This window comes from Sinohyriopsis cumingii, chromosome 6 (genome assembly GCF_028554795.1).
Source record: "Sinohyriopsis cumingii isolate HCF-2022 chromosome 6, ASM2855479v2, whole genome shotgun sequence".
Lineage (NCBI taxonomy): Eukaryota > Metazoa > Mollusca > Bivalvia > Unionida > Unionidae > Sinohyriopsis > Sinohyriopsis cumingii.
This window is the reverse complement of record NC_142966.1, coordinates 1,261,313-1,286,607: the sequence shown is the minus strand read 5'-3', so window position 1 is coordinate 1,286,607 and position 25,295 is coordinate 1,261,313. Positions and strand designations below refer to the sequence as shown.

At 34.4% G+C, this 25,295-nt stretch overlaps 3 protein-coding genes across 6 annotated transcripts in view; 1 reads left to right on the top strand and 2 right to left on the bottom strand.

Annotated features, from left to right (window-relative positions):
- LOC149796264 (leucine--tRNA ligase, cytoplasmic-like) overlaps positions 1 to 5,640 on the bottom strand; it is a 119,920-nt gene extending 114,280 nt beyond the window's left edge. Inside the window, exons 1-2 of one of the 2 annotated variants that reach the window (XM_089960901.1) lie at positions 5,601 to 5,640; positions 3,812 to 4,007 (exon numbers count right to left, since the gene is read on the bottom strand). In XM_089960901.1, the coding sequence (XP_089817027.1) occupies positions 3,812 to 3,972 (161 nt within the window). In that variant the 5' untranslated portion in view covers positions 3,973 to 4,007; positions 5,601 to 5,640. The other variant, XM_089960902.1, reaches the window with a different exon arrangement.
- Positions 5,641 to 5,785: 145 nt separating this feature from the next.
- LOC149796263 (nudC domain-containing protein 2-like) lies at positions 5,786 to 22,630 on the top strand. Of its 3 annotated transcripts, none has more exons than XM_089960899.1 (5): positions 5,786 to 5,913; positions 10,140 to 10,408; positions 14,562 to 14,610; positions 19,669 to 19,820; positions 21,270 to 22,630. In XM_089960899.1, exons 2-5 carry the CDS (start codon positions 10,223 to 10,225, stop codon positions 21,342 to 21,344), a joined length of 462 nt encoding a protein of 153 aa, XP_089817025.1. In that variant the 5' UTR covers positions 5,786 to 5,913; positions 10,140 to 10,222; the 3' UTR covers positions 21,345 to 22,630. The 3 variants fall into 3 exon arrangements, with proteins under 3 accessions (XP_089817025.1, XP_089817024.1, XP_089817026.1); XM_089960898.1 differs by having other exon boundaries at positions 5,830 to 5,979; XM_089960900.1 differs by lacking the exon at positions 5,786 to 5,913 and adding an exon at positions 7,578 to 7,730.
- The window catches only part of LOC149796262 (U3 small nucleolar RNA-associated protein 18 homolog), a 50,760-nt gene continuing 47,486 nt past the window's right edge, over positions 22,022 to 25,295 (bottom strand). The window contains exons 12-13 of the mRNA XM_089960897.1: positions 22,721 to 22,863; positions 22,022 to 22,111 (exon numbers count right to left, since the gene is read on the bottom strand). Of these exons, the coding sequence (XP_089817023.1) occupies positions 22,087 to 22,111; positions 22,721 to 22,863 (168 nt within the window). The 3' untranslated portion in view covers positions 22,022 to 22,086. The remainder of the gene's footprint in view (positions 22,112 to 22,720; positions 22,864 to 25,295) is intronic.

Sequence of the window (25,295 nt, the reverse complement as noted above, 5' to 3'; positions counted from 1 at the left end):
AAATGAAGTGATACCAATTTACAAAAGCTGGAAGAACTCCTAAGATATTGCTCCTCATAATTTCAGAGATATTCCTTTTCTTTATTCCTGAGCTTTCTGTCAGCTGTGATTAATATGAAATGGCATGTGATAAACAGCAGACATGAAAGAAAAGAGAGATATACCCCATTACTGTTTCTACATTAGAAAACATGACAACACACATGTTGGACATTTATGCTGGGGTCGGAGACAATTGTCTGAATGTCATTATCGATTATCAAATTTCTGTTGGCAAGTCTCCTGAAAACAGGATCATCTTCAGCCTAGTGCCTGGTACCAAAAAAAGACTATTGTTGCCATTGGAAAAACAGAGATTTGAGAATCAGTCAAAAGCCAGAGGATTTCTGCACATGATACTGAAAATCAATTAATTTATGGACAAATCAATGGGTGTTCTTATTTCTCTGACAAACAAAATAAACTAGTAACATTACTGGGAAGAATACCAAACTGCCCTAATATCTCTAAACTGTTTTTCTAAACATTTTATATGATCACATGTGAGTGTTACTAACATTGTGTAATGTTCCAAACATCATGGGGTGTTCCTAACATTGCAGATGGTTCAAAAAATTCCAGTGTTAAATACATTGCATAAAGATTAACAGTATGATGGAATGGTTCTTATAAAAGCAAAGTGTCAAATCACACACATGCAAATAATTACGTTAAAATCTTCTCATCTACTCTGATCAGGTCTATGTGTCAATGTGACCTAATTCCTTCACAATAAATAAGAACTTTTTCTGACAAGCAGGACAACTGATACATATTTTGTAGAAATAGATTAAATGAACAACAATTAACACGTGTGGGTATGTAAGAAAGCTTGCCAGTAGCTTCTTGTGGGTCGATGGTTCTTTCCGGGGTTTTCCCAGGTTCTTCCTCCTCTACCATTAATACTGGCTGCCATGTATAGCCTATCCTGTGCTGAAAAATGGCATTAAACCCTACAACAACAACAACAACAACATTTCACACACCCACTAAAAAAAAAAGAGTCCCTCAAAAGAACTGATAATATACTGACAAAAGTAATTTCCAAGAATTCAAAAGAAGACTATTTCTTCATTTTAACTTTTGAGTGTTGAAACTTTCTCTAATATTCTTCAGCCCTAGCAAGATTTTCAAATTAGCTGCTGTGGCACAAATAATGAATTTTATCTTGGCACACTTTTCATTTAGGACAAAGCAGACATCATTATTAGTCTGTCATAATGATCATCTAACAAGATTTTTTAAGACAGTAGTCATGGCAGCAATATTGGATGTACAACACCACCATTTTCATTGAGGACATGACAAAAGTCCCACCAGGATACTAACACCATTTTCAATGAGGACACGATGAAAGCCCCACCAGGATACTAACACCATTTTCACTGAGGACACGATGAAAGCCCCACCAGGATACTAACACCATTTTCAATGAGGACACAATGAAAGCCCCACCAGGATACTAACACCATTTTCACTGAGGACACGATGAAAGCCCCACCAGGATACTAACACCATTTTCACCGAGGACACGATGAAAGCCCCACCAGGATACTAACACCATTTTCAATGAGGACACAATGAAAGCCCCACCAGGATACTAACACCATTTTCACTGAGGACACGATGAAAGCCCCACCAGGATACTAACACCATTTTCAATGAGGACACGATGAAAGCCCCACCAGGATACTAACACCATTTTCACTGAGGACACGATGAAAGCCCCACCAGGATACTAACACCATTTTCACTGAGGACACAATGAAAGCCCCACCAGGATTCTAATACCATTTTCATTGAGGACACGATGAAAGCCCCACCAGGATTCTAATACCATTTTCACTGAGGACATGATGAAAGCCCCACCAGGATGATCATCCGTCTAGTTACAACAAGATTTTTCAGACAGTCGAAGCAAATTGGATTTATGACCGACACCATTTTCATTCAAGACCAACTAAATATCCTAAGAAGTCTGCTGGTGAAAATCCCACTGAAAAATACACTGTGCACAATCCAAACTCATTTATCCAAATTATCAGTGTAAGTAAACCACTGAAAATTACACTGCATACAATCCAAACTCATTTATACAAATTATCAGTGTAAATAAACCACTGAAAAGTACACCATGTACAATTCAAACTCAGTTATCCATATTATCAGTGTAAGTAAACCACTGAAAAGTACACTGTGCACAATCCAAACTCATTTATTCAAATTATCAGTGTAAATAAACCACTGAAAAGTACACCATGTACAATCCAAACTCATTTATTGAAATTATCAGTGTAAATAAACCACTGAAAAGTACACCATGTACAATCCAAACTCATTTATTCAAATTATCAGTGTAAGTAAACCACTGAAAAGTACACCATGTACAATCCAAACTCATTTATTCAAATTATCAGTGTAAGTAAACCACTGAAAAGTACACCATGTACAATCCAAACTCATTTATTCAAATTATCAGTGTAAGTAAACCACTGAAAAGTACACCATGTACAATCCAAACTCATTTATTCAAATTATCAGTGTATGCAAACCACTGAAAAGTACACCATGTACAATCCAAACTCATTTATTCAAATTATCAGTGTAACCACTGAAAAGTACACCATGTACAATCCAAACTCATTTATACAAATTATCAGTGTAAATAAACCACTGAAAAGTACACCATGTACAATCCAAACTCATTTATACAAATTATCAGTGTAAGTAAACCACTGAAAAGTACACCATGTACAATCCAAACTCATTTATACAAATTATCAGTGTAAATAAACCACTGAAAAGTACACCATGTACAATCCAAACTCATTTATTCAAATTATCAGTGTATGCAAACCACTGAAAAGTACACCATGTACAATCCAAACTCATTTATTCAAATTATCAGTGTAACCACTGAAAAGTACACCATGTACAATCCAAACTCATTTATACAAATTATCAGTGTAAATAAACCACTGAAAAGTACACCATGTACAATCCAAACTCATTTATACAAATTATCAGTGTAAGTAAACCACTGAAAAGTACACCATGTACAATCCAAACTCATTTATACAAATTATCAGTGTAAATAAACCACTGAAAAGTACACCATGTACAATCCAAACTCATTTATACAAATTATCAGTGTAAGTAAACCACTGAAAAGTACACTGTGCACAATCCACTCATTTATACAAATTATCAGTGTAAGTAAACCTTTGAAAAGTACACTGTGCACAATCCAATCTCATTTATACAAATTATCAGTGTAAATAAACCACTGAAAAGTACACCATGTACAATCCAAACTCATTTATACAAATTATCAGTGTAAGTAAACCACTGAAAAGTACACCATGTACAATCTAAACTCATTTATACAAATTATCAGTGTAAGCAAACCACTGAAAATTACACTGTGCACAATCCAAACTCATTTATACAAATTATCAGTGTAAGTAAACCACTGAAAAGTACACCATGTACAATCTAAACTCATTTATACAAATTACCAGTGTAAGCAAACCACTGAAAATTACACTGTGCACAATCCAAACAGAAGGAAGGTCCTACTAAATCTCTCTCTCTCTCTCTCTCTCTCTCTCTCTCATCTAGATCCTTATATGAAAGAATTCAACATTTACAGAAAAAAATTCTTTAATCTAAATCATTGTTTTATTATATATGACATACTTAATCTTTAATGTACTATTCTTTTACAACATAATTAATCTTCAATGCACTGCATTATTTTGTTATGACATACTTTGATTCCTCTGATCCTGGTGGTGCAGCATCTAGTTCAAACATGTGTCCATGGTCCCATTTTTCCTGCATCTCTTTCTCAATCCTTAACAATTCCGTTAGTTTTGCAGTACCTTTTCTCTCCATTTTTTCTTCAAGAATTGCTGTGCCTTTTCTCTCCATTTTTTCATTAAAAATCTACAGCAACTTTTCTTATTCTGAAATTTCAAAATTAAATTATCAACTTATTTCATGAGCATATTGAAAAACTTGACATGTTAAGTTTGGTGTCCACCTATTTCATGAGCATAAATACAAATTTAGCATCTTAAGTTCCAAATAAATTTGTGCATGGATTGTTGCAAATTAGGGATGTACAAGTATTTATTGTCCAAGACAAGTTACTTGTATGTCAATATAGGTTATAGTGATGTCTAGCAGATGATGTCACATCCAGTCACTTTATCCTGACATCAGGCCAATGTCTAGCAGATGATGTCCCATCCAGTCACATTATCCTGACATCAGGCCAATGTCAAGCAGATGATGTCCCATCCAGTCACTTTATCCTGACATCAGGCCAACCAGCCCTAACATTATCCTCTTAATGCCGAGTGGATAGGAAGGCAGCTGTTAGAACCATTTATTTCAAGTCTTTGGCATGACTCGGCCAGGGTTTGAACAAATGACCTCCCACATCCGAGGCAGAGGCTCTAACCATTAGGTAGTCCGATTAATCACACACACCCAAATATGTGTTGATAGTGATGGACGATATGTGGGTTTTATGTGACCTGTTCATTATAATGCGCAATTCTGCTGCATGCAGATCTTTCCTGAACAAACCTGAGTACATTTTAGACACATACCAGTAATTGGTAAGAAATGCAAAATTCAAAATGGCCACAGGACAGACAGTTGTGCTAGTCCAGGTGGATTTACAAGTCACTAAACATGTGATATGTATTTTTCTATTACACAGCTATGTATTTAACAATTAAGGAATGCACTCTTATTTTCTACATCTAAACTGACCGTAACCTCTCATCTTCTCTAACTCTACTGCCTCCAGTTTAAGAGGCCTTCTCCTATCAGACTGTACCTCCATTAGCGTTATTATTAGCGTGGGTCTGGGGCACCATGGAGACTTTCACTAATATTTCAGATATTAATAATGTTCCTGCTACTAATATTACTACTATTGCTGCTGTTGATACTGTGTGTGTTTGGGGTTTTTAATGTAGCCTTAAAAAAAAATTCAATCATATCGCTACCATGTCTGCAGTGTATAGTGATGTCTAGCACTAAGGCATCGAGTCACAGACATGTAGCACGATGTCCTACCCAGTCACATTATCCCGACACCAGGCCGAACTATCCTCTTAACGCTGAGCGCCTAGCAAGGCAGCTGTAAGTGCCATTTATTAAAAGTCTTTCGCATGATTCAGCCGGGTTCGAACCGACGACGTCCCATATCCGAGGCGAACGCTCTAACCACTTGGCCACCGGTCTCTTACTTTGGTAAAAATACATTAAAATAAAGCCGTTAACTTTTAACAAAGCGTCCTGAAAAGTATTACTATTACCTATGCCGACATAAAGATGTCCATAAAGTATCATCGAATTTAGATACGACTGTACCAGATGTTCCAACCTTTTGTAAACTCCTGTGACAAAGAAAACTTTTAGATAAAGCTCAAATGCATATTTGACATTATTCACATATGTCAATGACGCAATGACTATTGAATACCAGGGTTTCAAAACTATATTAGAGGGTGAAAAAAGGTAAAACAAGTATGATGACATACATAGCCAACTTCGTAGCCACATGTATTAATGGTGGTAAACAGGTCTGTAAATGTCGTGAAAAAAGGCGGTCATTAGCAGCCACAAAATAACCAAACTCGGTAATTTTTTTCATGCAATAAGATTCTGAATGCTTTAAACAGTGGGATTAAAATATGTTCTTTGACGGTAACGACTACCAACAAGTGGCTAATCCAATTTAAACGCTGTAAGACAGTTCGTTAAATTTATAAGCACCTAATTGGTTATGATCATACGAGCGCAGAATCACTCGACTTTTATCCTGAAGCTGCTGTTCAGTTTCGGAAAAAAAAGGTACTATAGACGCTTTCGGTTACCTAATCTCGGTCTCCCTCTCGTATTAGGTATTTGCTGCATCTGGTAGGTAATCAGGGGAAAGCACAGGGCAAATACATATGCATACAGATCTCTCTCTCTCTCTCTCTCTCTACATGTATGGACGATGGTGTCGTGCATCTCTGCGCACGTAAGGGTTCCGTCTCCAATATTGAAGCAAGACGCATACCGAATTTGACCGACTGGCGAAAATAAAATACTGCAATGCTTATCATTTGAAATGAGGCAATTGTCACCAGAATATTCTGTTCAAAATAATATTAATTTTGGACACACTGGATACCACCCCCGGTTTTCATGACTCGCGATATGTCAGCCTATTCTGCACACAGCATTGAAATGATGTAATGTTTATCCATCGGGCTATAACAATGAAATACATTACTTTCAACTGTTTCTGTCACCAGTTCAGTCGAGCATTAGGTCGGGTTTATAGCTAGTTTTACAAAATTCGACGTAACAGTGCCAATAAATGGCAAGAGATATTAAGCAAACTAAACCGATCTTATATCTAGCGGCAAGTTGACACGGGGAGCAGACAGTTTTGCACATGTGGGACAACTTCTTGCAAAATTGAAACTTGGATTAAGATGCAGAATTGTTTTAAGGTATACATATCCATCTTTTATATAACTTATATATTTGTATGATTCTAAAAGATACATAGTACATAGCATTTTCTGGGTTACAGGTTCAAGAAGGTCATGGAGTGGGTCTTTATAGTGACATTTAGAATCACATTTTTCATATGCATTTCAAATCAAGATGTGGGATAATTTTGTACATTTTATGAATATCACTTTTCTTACTTAAAGTATGGTCGATTTTTCTTGATACAAAATGGATGTTTGACCCCAAAAACATGTGATCCAATGTTTACAGAATAGACGTATAGTTGCGCAGAATTATCCGACGTGCATAATTGGCTGACATGGTGGTATGTATGTAGGTATATATGTAGGTTTGTATGTATGTATCTATGCATTATATTATATACAAAAACTCTGGTCCTGTCACTATTTAGAAAAGAATTACTGTAGTCTGAATATGCCTTCCCATTTGTTTGTAAACCCTCTCACCGATTTCAATAACGGATAAAAAGTGCACAGAACTTAGTCATTTCATTCATTGATTTATAATTTCTAACCAGGCTGACCAGAGTGGCCATACTAACACGGTGCCATATTGCATGCACTAAGGGTGAGGCTTTTGTCCACAGTCAACAGTTATGTAATTCATCCTATTCAGTAACTGCTGGATAATTCCATTGATTACTATATTGTTGAGAATTTAGAGTAATATCCATTTGCACACATGAACTTAGAAATTATACTACTTTTTAAATCCATGTGACAGGCAAATTTGTAGTTGCCATTCTTTGCCTTCGCTGGCTTGACCATGTCAAAAGAATATACCCAGGTCGCATTCCCAAGGACCTGTTATATGGGGAGTTAGCAGAAGGTGCACGACCAACTGGACGACCACATCTGCGCTACAAAGATGTTTGCAAGAAGGATATGAAGACGGCAAACATCAATGTCAGTGACTGGGAGAGCTGTGCAAACAACCGTTCCAGCTGGCACCTAGCTGTCAGGCAGGGAGTTCAAAACGCAGAGGAAGAGAGAAGAATAAAACAAGCTGAAAAGAGAGCTAGAAAGAAGGATAGACAAAAGCTCACTTTGGAGTTACGCCATCGTCTCCCGTAGACGGACGGATGCCAAGAGAGATTCTTTGCCTTTGCTTCATTCGACATTGTATATATTGGAAGCAGAGGGGTTAGTATTTTTCTTCTATGTATATACATGTGTAGTTGTGCCTATACCCCTTTGCTGAAAATGGACTTGTCCAAGAACTGGAAATGACTGTTCAGCAAGGTCATCTTCTACAATGAAAACTTCCATTTGGAATGAAATGTGCAGATGATAACAGTGTCAAAGCCCCCTCTGCATAATCAGGTTTGAAATTATAAATCAATAAATGAACTAAGTTCTCTGCCTCTTTTTATCTATATTTTTCTTTTTTTAGACAGCAAAATACATACCCGGTAATATCAAACATAACTATAAATGATGGTTCATAACTGACTTAATTAAATAAAATGCCACTTTTAACATTCATTTTAACTTTAATTCCTTTTTATTCTTTTCATTTGTTTGTGTTGTTGTTGTTGTTGATTTGCCAAGGAATTTTGTTTCACTATTTTGTTGTTTCCAAATTACCTTCAACATTTTTTTTTTCAATTACAAGTATCTGCACTGATTATACACATGCCCTTTGATATATGATTAACCACTGTACCTTTTAATTATCTGTTAATTACTTTATCTCACATTTATTTAGGGTGTTTAATTGGTATGTTTGCCCATGGTGGGAAATATAATTTCATTCCCTTCATTCAATGTTGCAATTGGTGAATGTCGACCAGCAGCAATACCTACCGGAAATGCATATAGCGCATCCTCCATACACAAAAGAGTTTTGAAAGAAAGGGCAGATAATGAGGTTACCAAAAAGAGCTATAGACGTAAACAAATTTTATTTTGTGTTGGAATTTCATTAAATAATAATAACATTATCTTGTTATAGCTATTTTACTAACTGTAAATAATAAATATAACAATATATTTCAGCAATGAAATAGACATACAATCATGTAAACAGAAATTAATTTACATAATGGTAAATAGAAAAGTCCTATCCTTGACCATCCATGAAGTAGGAGTACTGATATTTGTAATAGAACATAATATACAGTACACTTACATCAAAGGGGCTTTTTACGAATGAAATTAAGAGAATATACAGTACACTTATATCAAAGGGGCTTGTTACAAATGAAATTAAGAGCATGGGTCAATGGAATTGAGGGATGGGAGTTAATTTCTAACGAGTCTCGGTGCTTACATGCAGTGTTAAAATAATATATTGGTTAAAATAATGGCTGGTCAATTCAGCCATAAGATACCATTTTACATGCATACCTTTTTTATTGCATGATAAGTAGTGAAGAAAAAATTGTCATAACAATGCATGTCAGAGATACAAACAAAACATATCATAACAATGCATGTCAGAGATACAAACATGTCATAACAATGAATGTTAGAGATACAAACAAAACATAACAGTGCATGTCAGGGATACAAATAAAACATGTCATAGCAATGCATGTCAGAGATACAAACAAAACATGCCATAACAATGCATGTCAGAGATCCAAACAAAACATGTCATAACAATTCTTGTAAGAACTACAAACAAAACATGTCATAACAATGCATGTCAGAGATAAAAACAAAACATCTAATTTTAAGAAAGGTATCTATTAAGCATTAACATGATAAGCAAAGATTGTCATAGGTATTGTTTAGTATAAATAACATTTTTTAACCACTGAGGAAATTTGTGAATGGTTTATATAAACTCATCAAACTAGAATTCAAAAGTGCCTTTTGGGGTTAGGGGTTCTTATTGCTGGCAGCCACTATCCAATCAACTTTTTTTAAAGTATGCAAGTGTCTTTTTTATGTTTGCTTTGTCAATTATATATGCAGAAAAATGTCTTTTAACTTTCATTTGTGACAGTAACAACTCAGAGAATGTGTGATATTTAGTTGAATAGGTGGTGTGTTTCCATTCCACCTGTATGTTATCTCAAATTTCCATCCCTCTTTGTAAGTTAGTATCAGGTTTCCATTCCCCTGGTATCATAGTCTCAGGTTTTTGTTCCTGCTGTATGCTAGTCTCAGGTTTAAGTTAGTATTCAAAACTGTTGTCTTATCATGAGGTCCTTTACAGTAAAGATAATTTTTCCTTATACTGAAATATATAATTTCATGTAATATTTCATGTTATTTTGTCACTGGTAATTTGGAGAAAAAATAATCACCACTGTAGCAACAAAAATATTTGATAGTAATAGATACATGTACAAAGCCAAACTGTCACCCATTTTGTCAGACACAGACAGGTTCAGATACTTGACCAGCAAAGCATTTTAGTAAGATGTCTTATATACCACAGCCACTAACGTAGATGGTCGGATTTGATTCAACATTTATGAGGCTGAAGTTTTCCTTCTTTGTGATATGTGTGCTATTAGGAATGGAGATAATTTTTTCATCTGTAGTTATCTAGCAGCAATATCAACTATGATTTTTATGTACGAATCTTTTTCTTTGCAGATTCTTGACAAAGACAGCAGATCTTGTTCAACCAAGATAAATCACTGTGTGAATAACATTTCATTGTGAAGAATTTACTATAGATGTCAAACTTTGATGAAAGGAGTGGTATTGTTCCATGTACAGCATCATGGGGACATTGGTATCAAACCATGGAAGAAGTTTTTCTCGAGATCAAAGTGTCGGAGGGAACGTTAGCTAAAGAGATCAAATGCACCATAAAACCAAAACACATAATGGTTGTTATAAAAGGAGAAACTATTCTTGAGGTATGGTGTTTTCTTTTGGGGAAAATGCTTTTTTAATTTAATTTATATTTATTATCTATGTATATTATTATTTTTGTATGACAGGAAATAAAATACTCTGAACTCTGGACAATGAATGCATACACTCATTTTTTAAATTGTTAAGTCATATTGGCATGTTTTATATATACATTTACTGACAATAAAATTAATTATAATTGTTATTTGTAAAATATATATATTACAGGGATCATCCTGGGCTTTGCCAATGTCACAAATTGCGATTGTTTTTCCTTATTGGCAACAAAATATATCATCTGGTGATTTTTTTTTTGTGACAACCTTTTTGTTTGTTTAATTTGTACATACAATCATGGATTTGGAGTGGAGGGATTCAAAGGGACCAGGACAATACACTAGAATCTGTTACATAACCAAATCCTTTGTTTGTATTGACAAACCCATCTTTACAGTGCATTGTTACATCATAATCTGCTTATGTTGATATCTGGCCTGAGTACTATATGCTGTGATAGACTCAGTCATGCTACTGGACTATACCTACAATCAACCAACCCCTGAAGACACGAACAGAAACAGCTTCATTTAATTGAATGGCGGCTAATCCGTCTGTTGTTTTTTAAATGTACCAATAAAATAGTTTTGCTGAAACTTCAGTAAAACTAATTACCTTTGAAGGACTGATTGCTGTGTATAAATACAAAGCAAATAAAAAACAATTGCATTCAGAATTATATCCTGTCAACAGTGCAGCTTTATCATGGGTAAACAAAAGTTTACCATTGTGTGTTCATCGTCTCATCCTAAGAGTAACTTAATAAAATTAACAGCATTTGGATTTAGTGCAAATTCATCAGACAACACTGTCACTGAACCCGATGTTATGCCCGACAGTCCAACATCATCTACATGTAGTGATGGTAGTAATGCTTCACGTGCAAAACCACATCATGATGAACGGGTCAGAAGTTCCCAAAAATGTCTAGACAGCTGGAAACTTGGGCGTCCATGGCTGAGATATGATGCAAAGTTAAAGCAGATGTTCTGTGATATATGTATCAAGGCACAAGTCGTCAATTCATTTATAACTGGCTGTCATATTTTGAAGAAGAAAGGTGTCACCAAACATGAATCCAGGCAGGGTAAGTTAATATTCCTCATTGATCTTTTACTTTTGCCATCAATCCTGTGTTATGACTCCAGGGACTTAAATTACACAACAAGAAATAACAAAACAAACAAGTTTTGCATAATTGAAAATAATTTATTTCTCAAAATACGGGAATGAAAGAATTAAATCAACTTACAGCATGGTGAATGAATTCCTATTTCCTAAAAGTCCTTTCAATTCCAATAGTGCCAAGAAATCAGAATACGTTCCAATGAAAAATGCCCCTTCTGTATTGAAGTTTCAAATGTACATAAAGATTTAAAGAGAATTCAAATAGTCATTGAATAATTTTAGTTAATACCGTACAGTTATTCTAGTGTGTCATGCAAAAAATAAATCTTGTCAAAAACCAAGTTGGGAGATTGAATTTGAATACACACAGATTGGGATCTACCATCAGGAAGTTTTTTTGCGGTATACTTAAGCATCGTTTTCACTAAATATTCATTGATTTTTCGGGTTCAATACATGTGAAATTCTCAAAGGACATGCTGTTTCTCCCTGTGGATTGTCATTCCACCCCCCACGTGCCCCCATTTCATATTATCATCAGCTGTGCCCAGATTGCACAATAGCTAAAAGTTAGACTCAAGCCTCTTCGACATACTTCAAAGGCACCGCCTGTTCTACAGTGAGTGAAAGCACTAGCAATTGATTGACAAATAAACAATGCCTTTTTTTTTTGTTATAACTAACAATGCCTAAAATGGGTGTGAATTTATATTAACAGTTCAAATATGGTCTCAAGCTACCATACATCATTACATGTGGTCACTATTTCCACATTTTATATCCCACCTTATTTCCTTATAGTTAACTCATATATGCATATAACACTCCTTGCTAAATAACATGTTTATTCCGAATTAGTTTTTTTGGGGCAGATATGCTCTGTATGTTTCTTCATTCCTTCTTTTAGTTTAATAATGGTAATTAATGCTTATATATATGGTACATTAATGCCAGGTGTTGACTCATGTAAGTTTCACTGGTGGGAATAGATATCCTAGTTTGCTTGTGGAGAAAAAATCTACAGCATTAAGTTATCATTCTTGGGATTTCACTATAAGCAAAGTGTGTGAAGTATGGCAAAAATAAATTTCTCAACTCCTGGTTGACAGCGATATACTTTGTGAAGCTGGCCATAAAGGGGGGAGCATTTAATTCCTGAATGCCATGAAATCGACGGTCACATTATACGTCAGTTATGTTACATTGCAAAGTACGATCATAGGGTTTTAGTATTAAAATGTCATTAACTAAAGTTCCTTACAAAACTATTATTTGGAAAATAATATACATAATATAGATTTGCTTAATACCTGGCGTTTCTTTTAAAAAAATGAGAGAGAGAGAGAGAGACTGTAGATGTCAGAAAAGTAGATATTTTACGTTTGATAATGCTGATGTTTCTATTTTAAAAAGTGAGAGAGACTGTAGATGTCAGAAAAATAGATAATTTACATTTGATAATGCTGATGTTTCTATTTTAAAAAGTGAGAGAGACTGTAGATGTCAGAAAAGTAGATATTTTACATTTGATAATGCTGATGTTTCTATTTTAAAAAGTGAGAGAGACTGTAGATGTCAGAAAAATAGATATTTTACATTTGATAATGCTGATGTTTCTATTTTAAAAAGTGAGAGAGACTGTAGATGTCAGAAAAATAGATATTTTACATTTGATAATGCTGATGTTTCAATTTTAAAAATTGAGAGGGACTGTAGATGTCAGAAAAGTAGATATTTTACATTTGATAATGCTGATGTTTCTATTTAAAAATTGAGAGAGACTGTAGATGTCAGAAAAGTAGATATTTTACGTTTGATAATGCTGATCTTTCTATTTAAAAATTGAGAGAGACTGTAGATGTCAGGAAAGTAGATATTTTACATTTGATAATGCATTTATTTCAGGTGACAACAGTGATGCCTATGTACTAACGGTGATACGAAATGCAAAGAACATAGAAGTAGTGCATAACAGTCATGTAACGATTTATTTATAATAGTATGGCTGCATTGCTTGTTGTCAATAAAGTAATAACTATCCCATCTTTTTCAATTTTCATTGCCTACTACATTAATAGACTTGGAAAAATATTCTCTTCTTGCTCTGGCGACATTTTTTTAAAATGGACAACAAAATATTGAGTTTCGCCATTTTTTTGGGCGCCAATTTTTTTAAAGCCAAGACCATCCCTGTTATATATATATATATATATATAGATCATACAGCATCTTACCAAAATAGTATTGATCAAAGAGGCTTTAATGATACTAAATATGCAAATAATTGCACTAATATTGTGGTGTTGGGGCAGAATAATTGTTTCACAGATTTTATGTCTTAGACATTTGTTTTCTTGTACATCCACATAAGCACTCATTTTTGCCACAACATAAGGGTGACCCCTTCTGGTACTAAGGCACTCACTTCAACAAATCTAATTTCACCCGTACCTTTGTGGGTTCAAATCTTTGGTCGGCCAATGTGAGTAGGTGAGAAAGCTTGTCAGTAGCTTCCTGCATGTTAATGGTTTTTTCCATGCTCTTTCTCTAGTAAATGTAGATATAATGTATTTCAAGTTTAGATAGAACAGGATAAAATGTATTTCAGGTTTTAAAAGGGACAGGATAAAATGTATTTCAAGTTTTAATAGGGACAGGATAAATGTATTTCAAGTTTTAATAGGAACAGGATAAAATGTATTTCAAGTTTTAATAATGATAGGATAAAATGTATTTCAAGTTTTAATAGGGACAGGATAAAATGTATTTCGAGTTTTAGTATGGACAGGAGATGACATTGGTTAAGATAAAATCAGTTACATCTGTGATAAGAGAAATAATCATTTTATTGATTGTGATGTACAGGTTTGTGCTGACCTGACCTTTCAATTTATTGCTGAATTGCAGGGAATTTTGAATGAACCAGTATGTAACTGACATGTTATTTATTGATTTATTGATTGATTTCAGGGAACTTTGTATGAACCAGTACAAGCAGATGAAGCAGTATGGACATTTGGTAAATTTAGTTGTTAGAATTTCTCTTTGCTGTATATTGTGCATCAGTCGTCTTTTGATCTTAAAGAATCTTCTTATGTTCATATACTCCCAAATGTCAGATTCATTTTGTGAATTCAAATTCATGCAAATATCCATCTATCCATCTTTCTTTTGGAGCTTTAATAATAATAATATGAAGAAGAAGAATAATGACTCTTTTCAAAGAGTGACTTCTAATGTACATATATACAAGCTATTGGGAGCTGCAATAGTTCAGTTTTATTCCCCAATACTTATAGTCAAGATGGGATTGTAATTTTGGGGTAAAACATAACTCTATACTGTAGTTTAATTAAAGCCTTGACTTTCTTTAGGAATCAGAGACACAAGTTTTTTTTTAATAAATATAGTTCATATGATGAGACCTTTTGAAAGTTATTATTTACATTTTTTTCTCAAAACAAGTCTTTTTCAGGTTAGTATTATCACAGAGAGCATGCAGCATATCAGTTTGCAATCTTGCACTTTTCTTCCATGTTGTTTTCAGCAAGAATTTTGTTTTATCTGTATTGAGGATCAAACCATTTTCCTTTCACCATATTTGAAATCTGTTGAGAGCAGTTTGATGGTTTTACTCAAGTTCAGATTGATTACTATGAGCATCAGACTTGGTGATGTAATCAGCATACATATTATTGGATGATAATAATTTGAGCATCAGACTTGGTAATGTCATCAGCATACATATTATTGGATGAGATTAATTTGAGCATCAGACTTGCTAATGTCATCGGCATACATATTATTGGATGAGATTACTTTGAGCATCAGACTTGCTAATGTTATCGGCATACATATTATTGGATGAGATTACTTTGAGCATCACTTGGTAATGTCATCGGCATACATATTATTGGATGAGATTACTTTGAGCATCAGACTTGCTAATGTCATCGGCATACATATTATTGGATGAGATTAATTTGAGCATCAGACTTGGTAATGTCATCAGCATACCAAATCTATAGAGACTGTTAAAGGATGCCATTGACATTCTGTATTACAACTGTATGGTGACGGCGAGTCAATTTAAATTGTGCTGTCAAGCTTATCTTGAATGGATTATACTTTGTCATGGAAGAAATTTGCAAACAGGAGAGAATGTCGTTAAAAGTGGTGTACATTTATTCCTTGACATTAGCTTGTTCATAATCTTGAAGAGCTCTGGAACTTTCAATGATCTTAATACTATAGTGGGCTGATTTTGCTGTGTGAACTGTGACATTTTTCTTAGCAGCTTCATAGATCTAATTATGAACAGTGAGGCTGGTGGAAAGTCAGATCCTCTCAGCCTTATAATGTTCTCATTTAGGAGTGTGAAGCTGGTCTGTAACACTACTATACCTTGCAGAAAACTTTTGAATTAATACTCTGCACTTGGTTGCTGGGGCATGTTTGTGAAGCAGTAAATACAAGCAGCTATCAAGTTGTCTTGCTGTAGGAGGTAAGGAAGTTGTTAGGATTGCTTGGATGTTTTGCATCAGTTTGTTTCTATTTAGTAGCAAACAGAGATGAAGGGTTAGGGACTGATACATTGAGATGTAAGTTTGTGGGACACCAGTGAAGATTGTAGAATATTGTCATAGTTCTATAAAGAATCCAGTGTAAAATGTAACCATGTTTATGGTTGGATTGGCTAAATGACTGTTTGAGGTTGCAAATAGGAATAGAATCAAGGAGATTTTGATATTTATGTGTTTCCAGAGCAAACTGAAAGTTGTAATCTTAAGAATATTCAGGTTGAGGGCCACCCATTTAGTATGTACATATGGGGGGGGGGTTAACCCAAATGCATACGCTATCGTATGGGTGGGTTGACTGATAATGTATGTACACATAGGAAACGGGGTGGGTGGGGGTGAAACCTCAATAATAATTTGTCTAATACATAACCTGTTTGACTGGGTTCAGTCGGCATTTGAATTTTAGCGGACACTAAACAAACTTTTTAAAGGTACACAGCTTATTTCTTTGATGCAGCCAGACATTCAACGTTGGTGGACTATGTTTTATTAAACACGTTAATATTATTAATCCTTTATGGTTTCTGCGTGGTTAGGCTGTTCTATAGAATTCGAGGTGGGTGGTGCATCAAGCATACATACACAGGTGGGGCTGGGTATTAAAAAAGTATGCATGTGTACGGGGGGAGGGGTCAAGCTTTGCCAGATTTTTTGCGTACTATTGGAGGTTAGGAAACTGCTCTAATAAGAGATTTAGTCAGCTGTTTTTTCAAATAGGAAGATAGCAGTAGAGGCATTAAAATGGACTGACCATTGTTCCACTGTGAGTGAGGTTTGAATCAGTTCAAATGATGTGTGGATGAAAAGTTGTAGTGTGGTTAAGACTTTGGATTATGGAGTTCTTTGCAATTACAGCAATTCTGCCTCCATGGGAGTGGCATGGGAACGACTTCATGCAATAACCAGAGGGTATCAGATTCACATAATTTAGCTTAGTGCCTGATCTTTGAGCTTTTTTTATTTTGTTTGAAATTTTGTTCACCCTTCCAGTGGACCTACTGATTGGACTTGGAGTATTCTTTGCTCAGACTTCAAAGTTTATGATTTTAGAGGAATTTGAACTAAGTTATCAAAATTAATGGTCAACTTATGGAAATGTGTAGGAAAAGCAAAAAGGTGATAACTGGAATTTTTCTGTTCTACACTGGACGATTTTGAAGCAATGTTTCTTTTTTCCCTGCCATTTACATTTAAGTAAAGACGAATGTAGTCAACTTAAAGTCACAGTGACTGTCATAGAAAATTTGCATTAAGATTTTGGGTAAAGTTTTACTATTTGCTTAAATTTCCTAAACAACATAATGGATGAATCCAAGACAATTCATTCTGCACATGTTGTACAGTAATGCTTGACATGCAAACCACGACCTTCTCATTTTGGTACATGTACACTATTATCTTTCAACCAGACTCCTGTGACAGTGACATGTGACAGTGAGGACCTATACAGTGACAGAGTCTGATAGAAGTCTGCACAAAAAATAGTGATCAGTAGGTTCTGCTTATCATTTTGTATCACATTTGTTCAATCTGCAAAATTTTACTGCAAAAAGCAAAAGTCAGTGCCTTCTTTACAAGTTAAATTGTTCAAATATACAACAACATAAAACACTGTGCTTATTTTTACTTAACAAGAGTAGTGAAGCTAATTAAGCTTTCAGTTGAGTATTCATTAAGACCAGTTCACTTAGGCCAGAGTCTTCTTTAGGCCCCAGTTTATTTAATAGAGTATTCATTAGGCCCCATTTTATTTAATAGAGTATTCATTATGCCCCATTTTATTTAATAGAGTATTCATTAGGCCCCAGTTTATTTAATAGAGTATTCATTATGCCCACATTTATTTAATAGAGTATTCATTATGCCCCCGTTTATTTAATAGAGTATTCAATATGATTAGTCCCCAGTTTATTTAGTAGAGTATTCATTAGGCCCCAGTTTACTTAATAGAGTATTCATTAGGCCCCGGTTCACCTTATCAAAAGCATATTCATTAGGCATAGTTCACTTAATCAATAGTGTATTCATTTGGCCCCAGTTTACTTACTAGAGTATTCATTAAGACCAGTTCACTTAATCCAGAGTATTCTTTAGGCCCCAGTTCACTTAATCTAGAGTATTCTTTAGGCCCCAGTTATTTAATCAGTAGCGTATTCATTTGGTCCCAGTTATTTAATCAGTAGCGTATTCATTTGGCCCCAGTTTACTTAATAGAGTATTCATTAGGTCCCGGTTCACTTAATCAAAAGCGTATTCATTAGGCCTAGTTAACTTAATCAATAGAGTATTCTTTAGGCCCAGTTTACTTAATAGTAAGAGTATTCATTTGGCCCCCGTTTACTTAACAGAGACTTCCTTAGGCCCTAGTTCACTTACTCAGTAGAGTATTCATTTGGCCCCAGTTCACTTAACAGTCTTCCTTAGGCCCTAGTTCACTTGCTCAGTCGAGTATTCATTAGGCCCTAGTTTACATACTCAGTAGAGTATTCATTAGACCCCAGTTTACTTACTCAGTAATCGTTAGGCCCCAGTTTACTTACTCAGTAGAGTATTCATTAGGCCCCAGTTTACTTACTCAGTAGAGTATTCATTAGGCCCCAGTTTACTTACTCAGTAGAGTATTTCATTAGGCCTCAGTTTACTTACTCAGTAGAGTATTCATTAGGCCCCAGTTTACATAATCAGAAGGCATCACTGTATCCATTGTATTCTGGTTTATCTAGTTCAGATCAAGCATGCCCACTGCATGCACAGAGTTATTCCTTTCTCTTAAGTATATAATACCTAGTGCAACTGAATGGCTCATAATTGCAAATCTTCCTTGCTTTGTAAAGTGCATTTCTATATTCCCCCATCATGTACCCCACCGCCATGGCAGTTATCCAGGGGTAACAACCCATAACATATAGGATTCATCTTCCAGCTTTATGAAGTCTGGTGAGAAAATATTTGAAAATGTCATTGTAATTGAAATGTTTGTACTTCTAACAATTCTATCCTCCCCCTAACACTAACACACACACACACACACACACATAATTGAGGGATAATATCCCTCAGTTCCAGTACTGTGTTACCTATTGCCACCAAAACTAAAAGAGTTCACCTTGGGATCAACACGTTTTGTACCAAGCCTGGTGCACTGTGACATACTTTCTAGTTTTACTCCAAATTAATCACACCATTATTGACTTACTAAATACACTGTCAGAAGGAATACAAATACTTTCTGGGATATAAAGTGACACTGAAACATTGGAAGAAGCTGTGATTAATTAAATGCGTCATACGAGACCAAAAACATTATATATAGAGATCTACACTACATACTTAATTTCCACATTCTTTGACACATACTTGGCTAAGTACTGTCTATATTTAATTATGTTAACTTGTTGGTTAGACATTTTGATTCCAGAATAATCTGTGTTGTTCAAATAAGCATCAGTGAGGGCACGTGTTGTATCACAATGGAATAATGCAATTCATTTCAGAGGACAAGAAACTGTTGAGAATATGTCTTCCCAAGGCTTACACTACAGCTGACCACTGTTGGAAGTCATTGATTCAAGGACAGTACGAGGCCAATCCCTGGACATTTGACCAGATGGAGAAAAAACTCACTTTAGAAAGGTTTCAGAAAGAGGTACCATTTACTTAACATTTCCCATTTCTTAAATATACCTACTAGAGATGGTTAGATATTATCACTGAATTACATTATTTACTTTGGTGATAATATATCATGATAGTTATCATCAATGGATCAGAATATTTACCCTGGTGATAGTTACGAGTGTAATGATATACGGATATACTGATAAATTGCAGTAAAAATGCCTGATACATTATATTGCAATACGAGTATAGAAATACCAGTATACCAGATTTTTTCTTCACCTACACTAGACCATGTGAAACTGACTTTGCATTAACAACTGACAGTTGTTAGTCTCTGGTATTGAAATCAGCAAAGGTTTGGAATTATTGGTAATACTAATTTACTATATTTTTGTTCAGTTTTCAGGTCAAAGCAAGTCATCAGTCAGTGTGAAAATTACATGCATTTTTACATATTTCTGTTCCTTGTCATAACTGTATTGCAGTGTATGAATCTTTTAATGATTTCATTTTTTTAAACAAAGACCTTTCTGATCAGGCAAACTAATACTGCAACTCCTCTGCAAAGATTTATTTCCTGCTTATAGGAGTTTTCACTCCTGATGATGTGTTTATTGTTTGCTTAATCATTTATGTAATTATTATACTTACTGGGTGTTCTGGTGAAATAAAAAGCATGATTTTATTTTCTTCTTCAGATTTTATTATTTGCAAGGAAATTGCTCATAATTATAGCACAAAATAAGCAAAATTACCATTAGAATAATAAATGTTGTCAATGACCAATACATATTGCAGTACAGACATATACTGCAGTATGATTTTTCCTCGCAGTGCATCATCGATGAATCACAGTATTTACTCTGTTGATAGTGCACCATGATACAGACACAGACTGTCAAAAACTAATTAATATGAAGAGTAAAATAAACCCATTTTCTTCTGGTGTTTCTGTCCTGTTGAATGAAGTAATGTATACAAACTCCTTATACCAGCTTAATGACCTAATTAATTGCTGTACATGTTCACTTTAAATTCAAAATTGTTTACAGATAACAGCTATTAATTGCTGAAAGAGTTTTCAAATAATACTTTACCAGGTACACACTTCTTTCAGTCTGATTAAAATCAGATCTCCACTGTCCTATGTTCCATCTGCTAATTCAGGTAACCAGAACATGACCAAAATCGGTTGCTGTCAGATCAGATTGACCTTTCTTTCATGTTACATATTTTGCTTGGTAAATAAATCTCCTTACATATGCATATTTTACAAAGTACACAAATCTTTTATATGCATATTAAACCAGTTAAACAACTGTCATTTTATATGCATGTTGTACAAACTACACACTTTTCATTTTTCAATGCATATTAAACAATGTACATACTTCTATTTATATGCATATCTTACAAGATCCACGCATGTCTTTTTTTAAGCATATTTAACCAGGTACACTATTCTCCATTCCAGAATCCAGGGTTTGACTTCAGTGGGGCTGATTTGAGTGGAAACTATCATGGTGGTGGACCACAACTTCCATCCTGACCAAAAATAACCGAATTATGATGGACTAAATCTTTAGTAAAGAACTTGTGGCAGATGATAGGAGTGTAGTGACACAAAATCCATTATGGCAAATCAGTCACCATGTACAGGACTGCATCATAGAATGAATAACAGAGTCACACCCTTGTGATCAGCATCACCTGATCAAGGAAGGCATCCAATCTTTTCATGCCTTATTTGTGAAATTTACATGCATTTTCCTGTATAGCATAATAAGAGATGCCCAACATTCAAATAAATAAAAACATGACAGATTTTTGTGCCATCTATCTATTGATAAGATATATTTAATAATTTTCTTTTTATGAATTGTTACCATGCATTTTAAGCTTGTGGGATAAAATAATCCTTGAATAGATCTAATTGAATCAATCTGACAAGCTGATCACGATGGCCCTCTGTGAAATGTCCACCATTTAAATGCAAGACTTTCAACATGTAAGCTTCTCTACAATTAAGTCTGTTCAAGACCAATTGCTTTTTTCATAAAGCAATATAATGTTATTATATTTTCCTTATACAAGTGTTTTCTTCATTATAAAAGATTACAGCTTGATTATATTTCTCTAATCATAAGGTTTGGCATCTATGTCATTTAATGCATTTATGCTTAAAAATGCACAGTTATGCTTTAAAATGCACAAGAAAAAGATGACTAGAATTTGATGCACTTTATTCTTATTTACAACAATTTTTTTAGGAAAACTGTTTTGCAGCTTCATTAGTAATTTCCATAATGCTTCAGTCTGAAATATAAAAAATAAAAAGATTAAGCAAAAGATAAAATACAGATGAGCCTGATTTATCTATCTACAACAAATTAAATTGTTCCCACATTTGAGAGGCCCATCAACACCTTCAGACTGACCCAATGGTCTTTATGCAAAACCAATCACACCTCCACAGACGTGTCTTCCTGCTATACATGTAAAGTTTGGTTATAAAATATTTTGTGACAGTGTCATTGTATATAAATGTTTGATATTTAACCACACCCACCACCAAGGCCAAATGCCAGCAGCCAAGAATGAAACCCCTCTTGCACATCAACAACCAAACTGGCAACATAAATGCACATTTTTAATGAAAACTCACCCAGTGCTATTTTACAAAGGCAGGTGTTATATATAATGCAATATCCATATTGCATTAAAAAAAAAAATGGGGATAATAAAACACTGATGAATTGATATGTTGTAGGAATCTAAAAAGGCTGCATTGTTCATTTTATTATTTTTATTTGCAGATAAATTATTTTTATGCTTCATACTTGCTTATTCGTTCATTGCAATAAAGGAGCACTATCAACAAGGAGATGTACATGTATGTATGTAAATTATCTGTCAGACACCAACCTGAAGAGTAAAGCATGTCCTTTGTTTGTCCCCACTGTGAAATATCCACTGTTTAAAGAAAAGTCAAGAGAAAGTGGGATTCGAAGATTGGTTTCATGGCCATCTGGGAAATTTGAAAACACTGTCATGGAGGGGAAGTGAACCTGCAATGACAACGAGACATTTCTTGTTAAGTCTTAGTATTATGTATGAGTCTTTTTATTCAGAGTTTAATTTAAATATAATGGAGAGGAAATATTATCATAGTAATGCAATCTTGATTGCTAGATCATGTCTGGTCTGGATCATTACAAGATGCAAAATGTTGAGTCATGATCCAGATTTTTTATGCTGACAAGATGTGACTGTCCATTAGCAATGTTAATGGTTTAGATATTATTGTCCATTAGCAATGTTAATGGTTTAGATATTATTGTCCATTAGCAGTGTTAATGGTTTAGATATTATTGTCCATTAGCAATGATATGATCAATATATGACTGCCCATTGGCAATGTTAATGATGAAGTTGTGACTAATTGTTAGCAATGTTAATGGATAAAATGTCACTGTCCCTTAGCATTGTCAATGATCAATATGTAATAGTCCCTTTAATAGCATTGTTAATGATCAGTATGTAATAGTCCATTAGCATTGTTAACACATTAACCCCTAGAGGTTTTTGTTGTTTTCGTCTGAAATTCGAGTAGGAAACACATTTTGAAATCTATTTCTGAATGCATCCTAAAACATCAACTTCTTGGTGATCTTCCAATAACAAATGCCCATCCTATCCTACTTTTTGCAAAGGTTCATCTGTCTGTTTGCAGTTCATACTGGTCTGTTTTAGATCTGAGACCAAAAAGTCGAAAATCCAGAAACAGAATTGGATTCCGACCATGTGCGAATTTTGGGTAGAATATAAATGGGTAAAAAAATGAGGTTTTTCACTGTATTTTGTAGTGCAACTAGAAATTCCAGATTATTTGGTATCATTGTAGAGCTACATCTGTCTACCTTTCTATAATATCACCCACTTTAGTGTATTATGCATGACCATGATGCTACAGAGCTCTTCAGTAGGCTACTACCTCTTAACACGTAAACTCGTCACCAGGGTTAATGTATTAATGATCAATATGCAGTGGTCCATTAGCAATCTTAATGATCAATATGTGAAGGTCCATTACATATTGAGACAAGTAATGTGCCATTCCCCCTTACCCAAAACCACAAAAACCCAGGAAATTTGTCCATAAGTATATATAAGCCACAAATGTCCCCACCAATTAGGTACATTTAAATGGCAAAGCTCTTGGTCAAAACAGGGTCCAAACCTCTACACATTTTGCTATAAAACGGTCAAAATTAAACTTGTCCAGAAACAGTCAAGAATTAAGTAATTTAGTAAAGACAAGTGATGTGCTATTCCCCCCACACCTAAAACCCCCCCCAAAAAACCATAGAAATTTGTCCATAAGTACAGATGTTCCCACCGATATGACAGTTATAGGACAAAGCTCTTGGCTAATATAGGGCCCAAAACTACAAGTTTTGCTAGAAAAAAGTCAAATATGTCCTATAAGAAACAGTCTATATTAAACTTGTCCTATAGAAAAGTAAATATTAAACTTGTCCAATAGAAAAGTCAATATTTAACTTATCCTATTGAAAAGTAAAAAAAACAACTTGTCCATATTAAATTTGTCCTATAGAAAGTCAATATTAAACTTGGCCTACAGAAAAGTTGATATTAAACTTGTCCTATTGAAAGTTGATACTAAACTTGTCCTATATAAAAGTCAAAATTAAACTTGTCCTATAGAAAAGTCAATATTAAACTTGTCATATTGAAAAGTCAAAATTAAACTTATCCTATTGAAAAGAAAGTTAAAATTAAACTTGTCATATTGAAAAGTCAAAATCAAAATTATCCTACTGAAAAGTCAAAATGAAACTTGTCCTATTGAAAAGTCAAATTTAAACTTGTCATATGTCTTCATAATATAAAGCTCAAAGCAGATTTAATTTCAATCCTGCCTCATCCCAGATTTAATTTCAATCCACTAAATCCTGCCTCATCCCAGATTTAATTTCAATCCACTAAATCCTGCCTCATCCCAGATTTAATTTCAATTCATTAAGTCCTGCCTCATCCCAGATTTAATTTAATTTCAATCCATTAAGTCCTGCCTCATCCCAGATTTAATTTCAATCCATTAAGTCCTGCCTCATCCCAGATTTAATTTCAATTCATTAAGTCCTGCCTCATCCCAGATTTAATTTCAATTCATTAAGTCCTGCATAATCCTAGATTTAATTTTAATCCATTAAGTCCTTCAAAAGTTGTGAAGCAGGTACTGAAGGGCCAAGACATTTTTTTGACCCAAGTCTTTATAGTATAAATCCTCATCCCAAATTTGATTTCAATCCATGAACTCCATCAAAAGTTAGTAAGAAAAATGAAATTAAAAGACCAATTCCAAACAGGGGCCATAACTCTATCAAAGTCACACCTGCCCAACATCCTCATAATAAAATTGATTTCTATGCATGAACTGCTTCACAAGAAATTGAGCAGAAACAAAATTTAATGG

Coding starts and splice junctions, on each gene's coding strand:
- LOC149796263 (XM_089960899.1), top strand. CDS start 10,223: ATGTCAAACTTTGATGAAAGGAGTGGTATTGTTCCATGTACAGCATCA. Junction 10,409..14,561: donor AAGGAGAAACTATTCTTGAG/GTATGGTGTTTT, acceptor GATTGATTTCAG/GGAACTTTGTATGAACCAGT. Junction 14,611..19,668: donor TGAAGCAGTATGGACATTTG/GTAAATTTAGTT, acceptor AATTCATTTCAG/AGGACAAGAAACTGTTGAGA.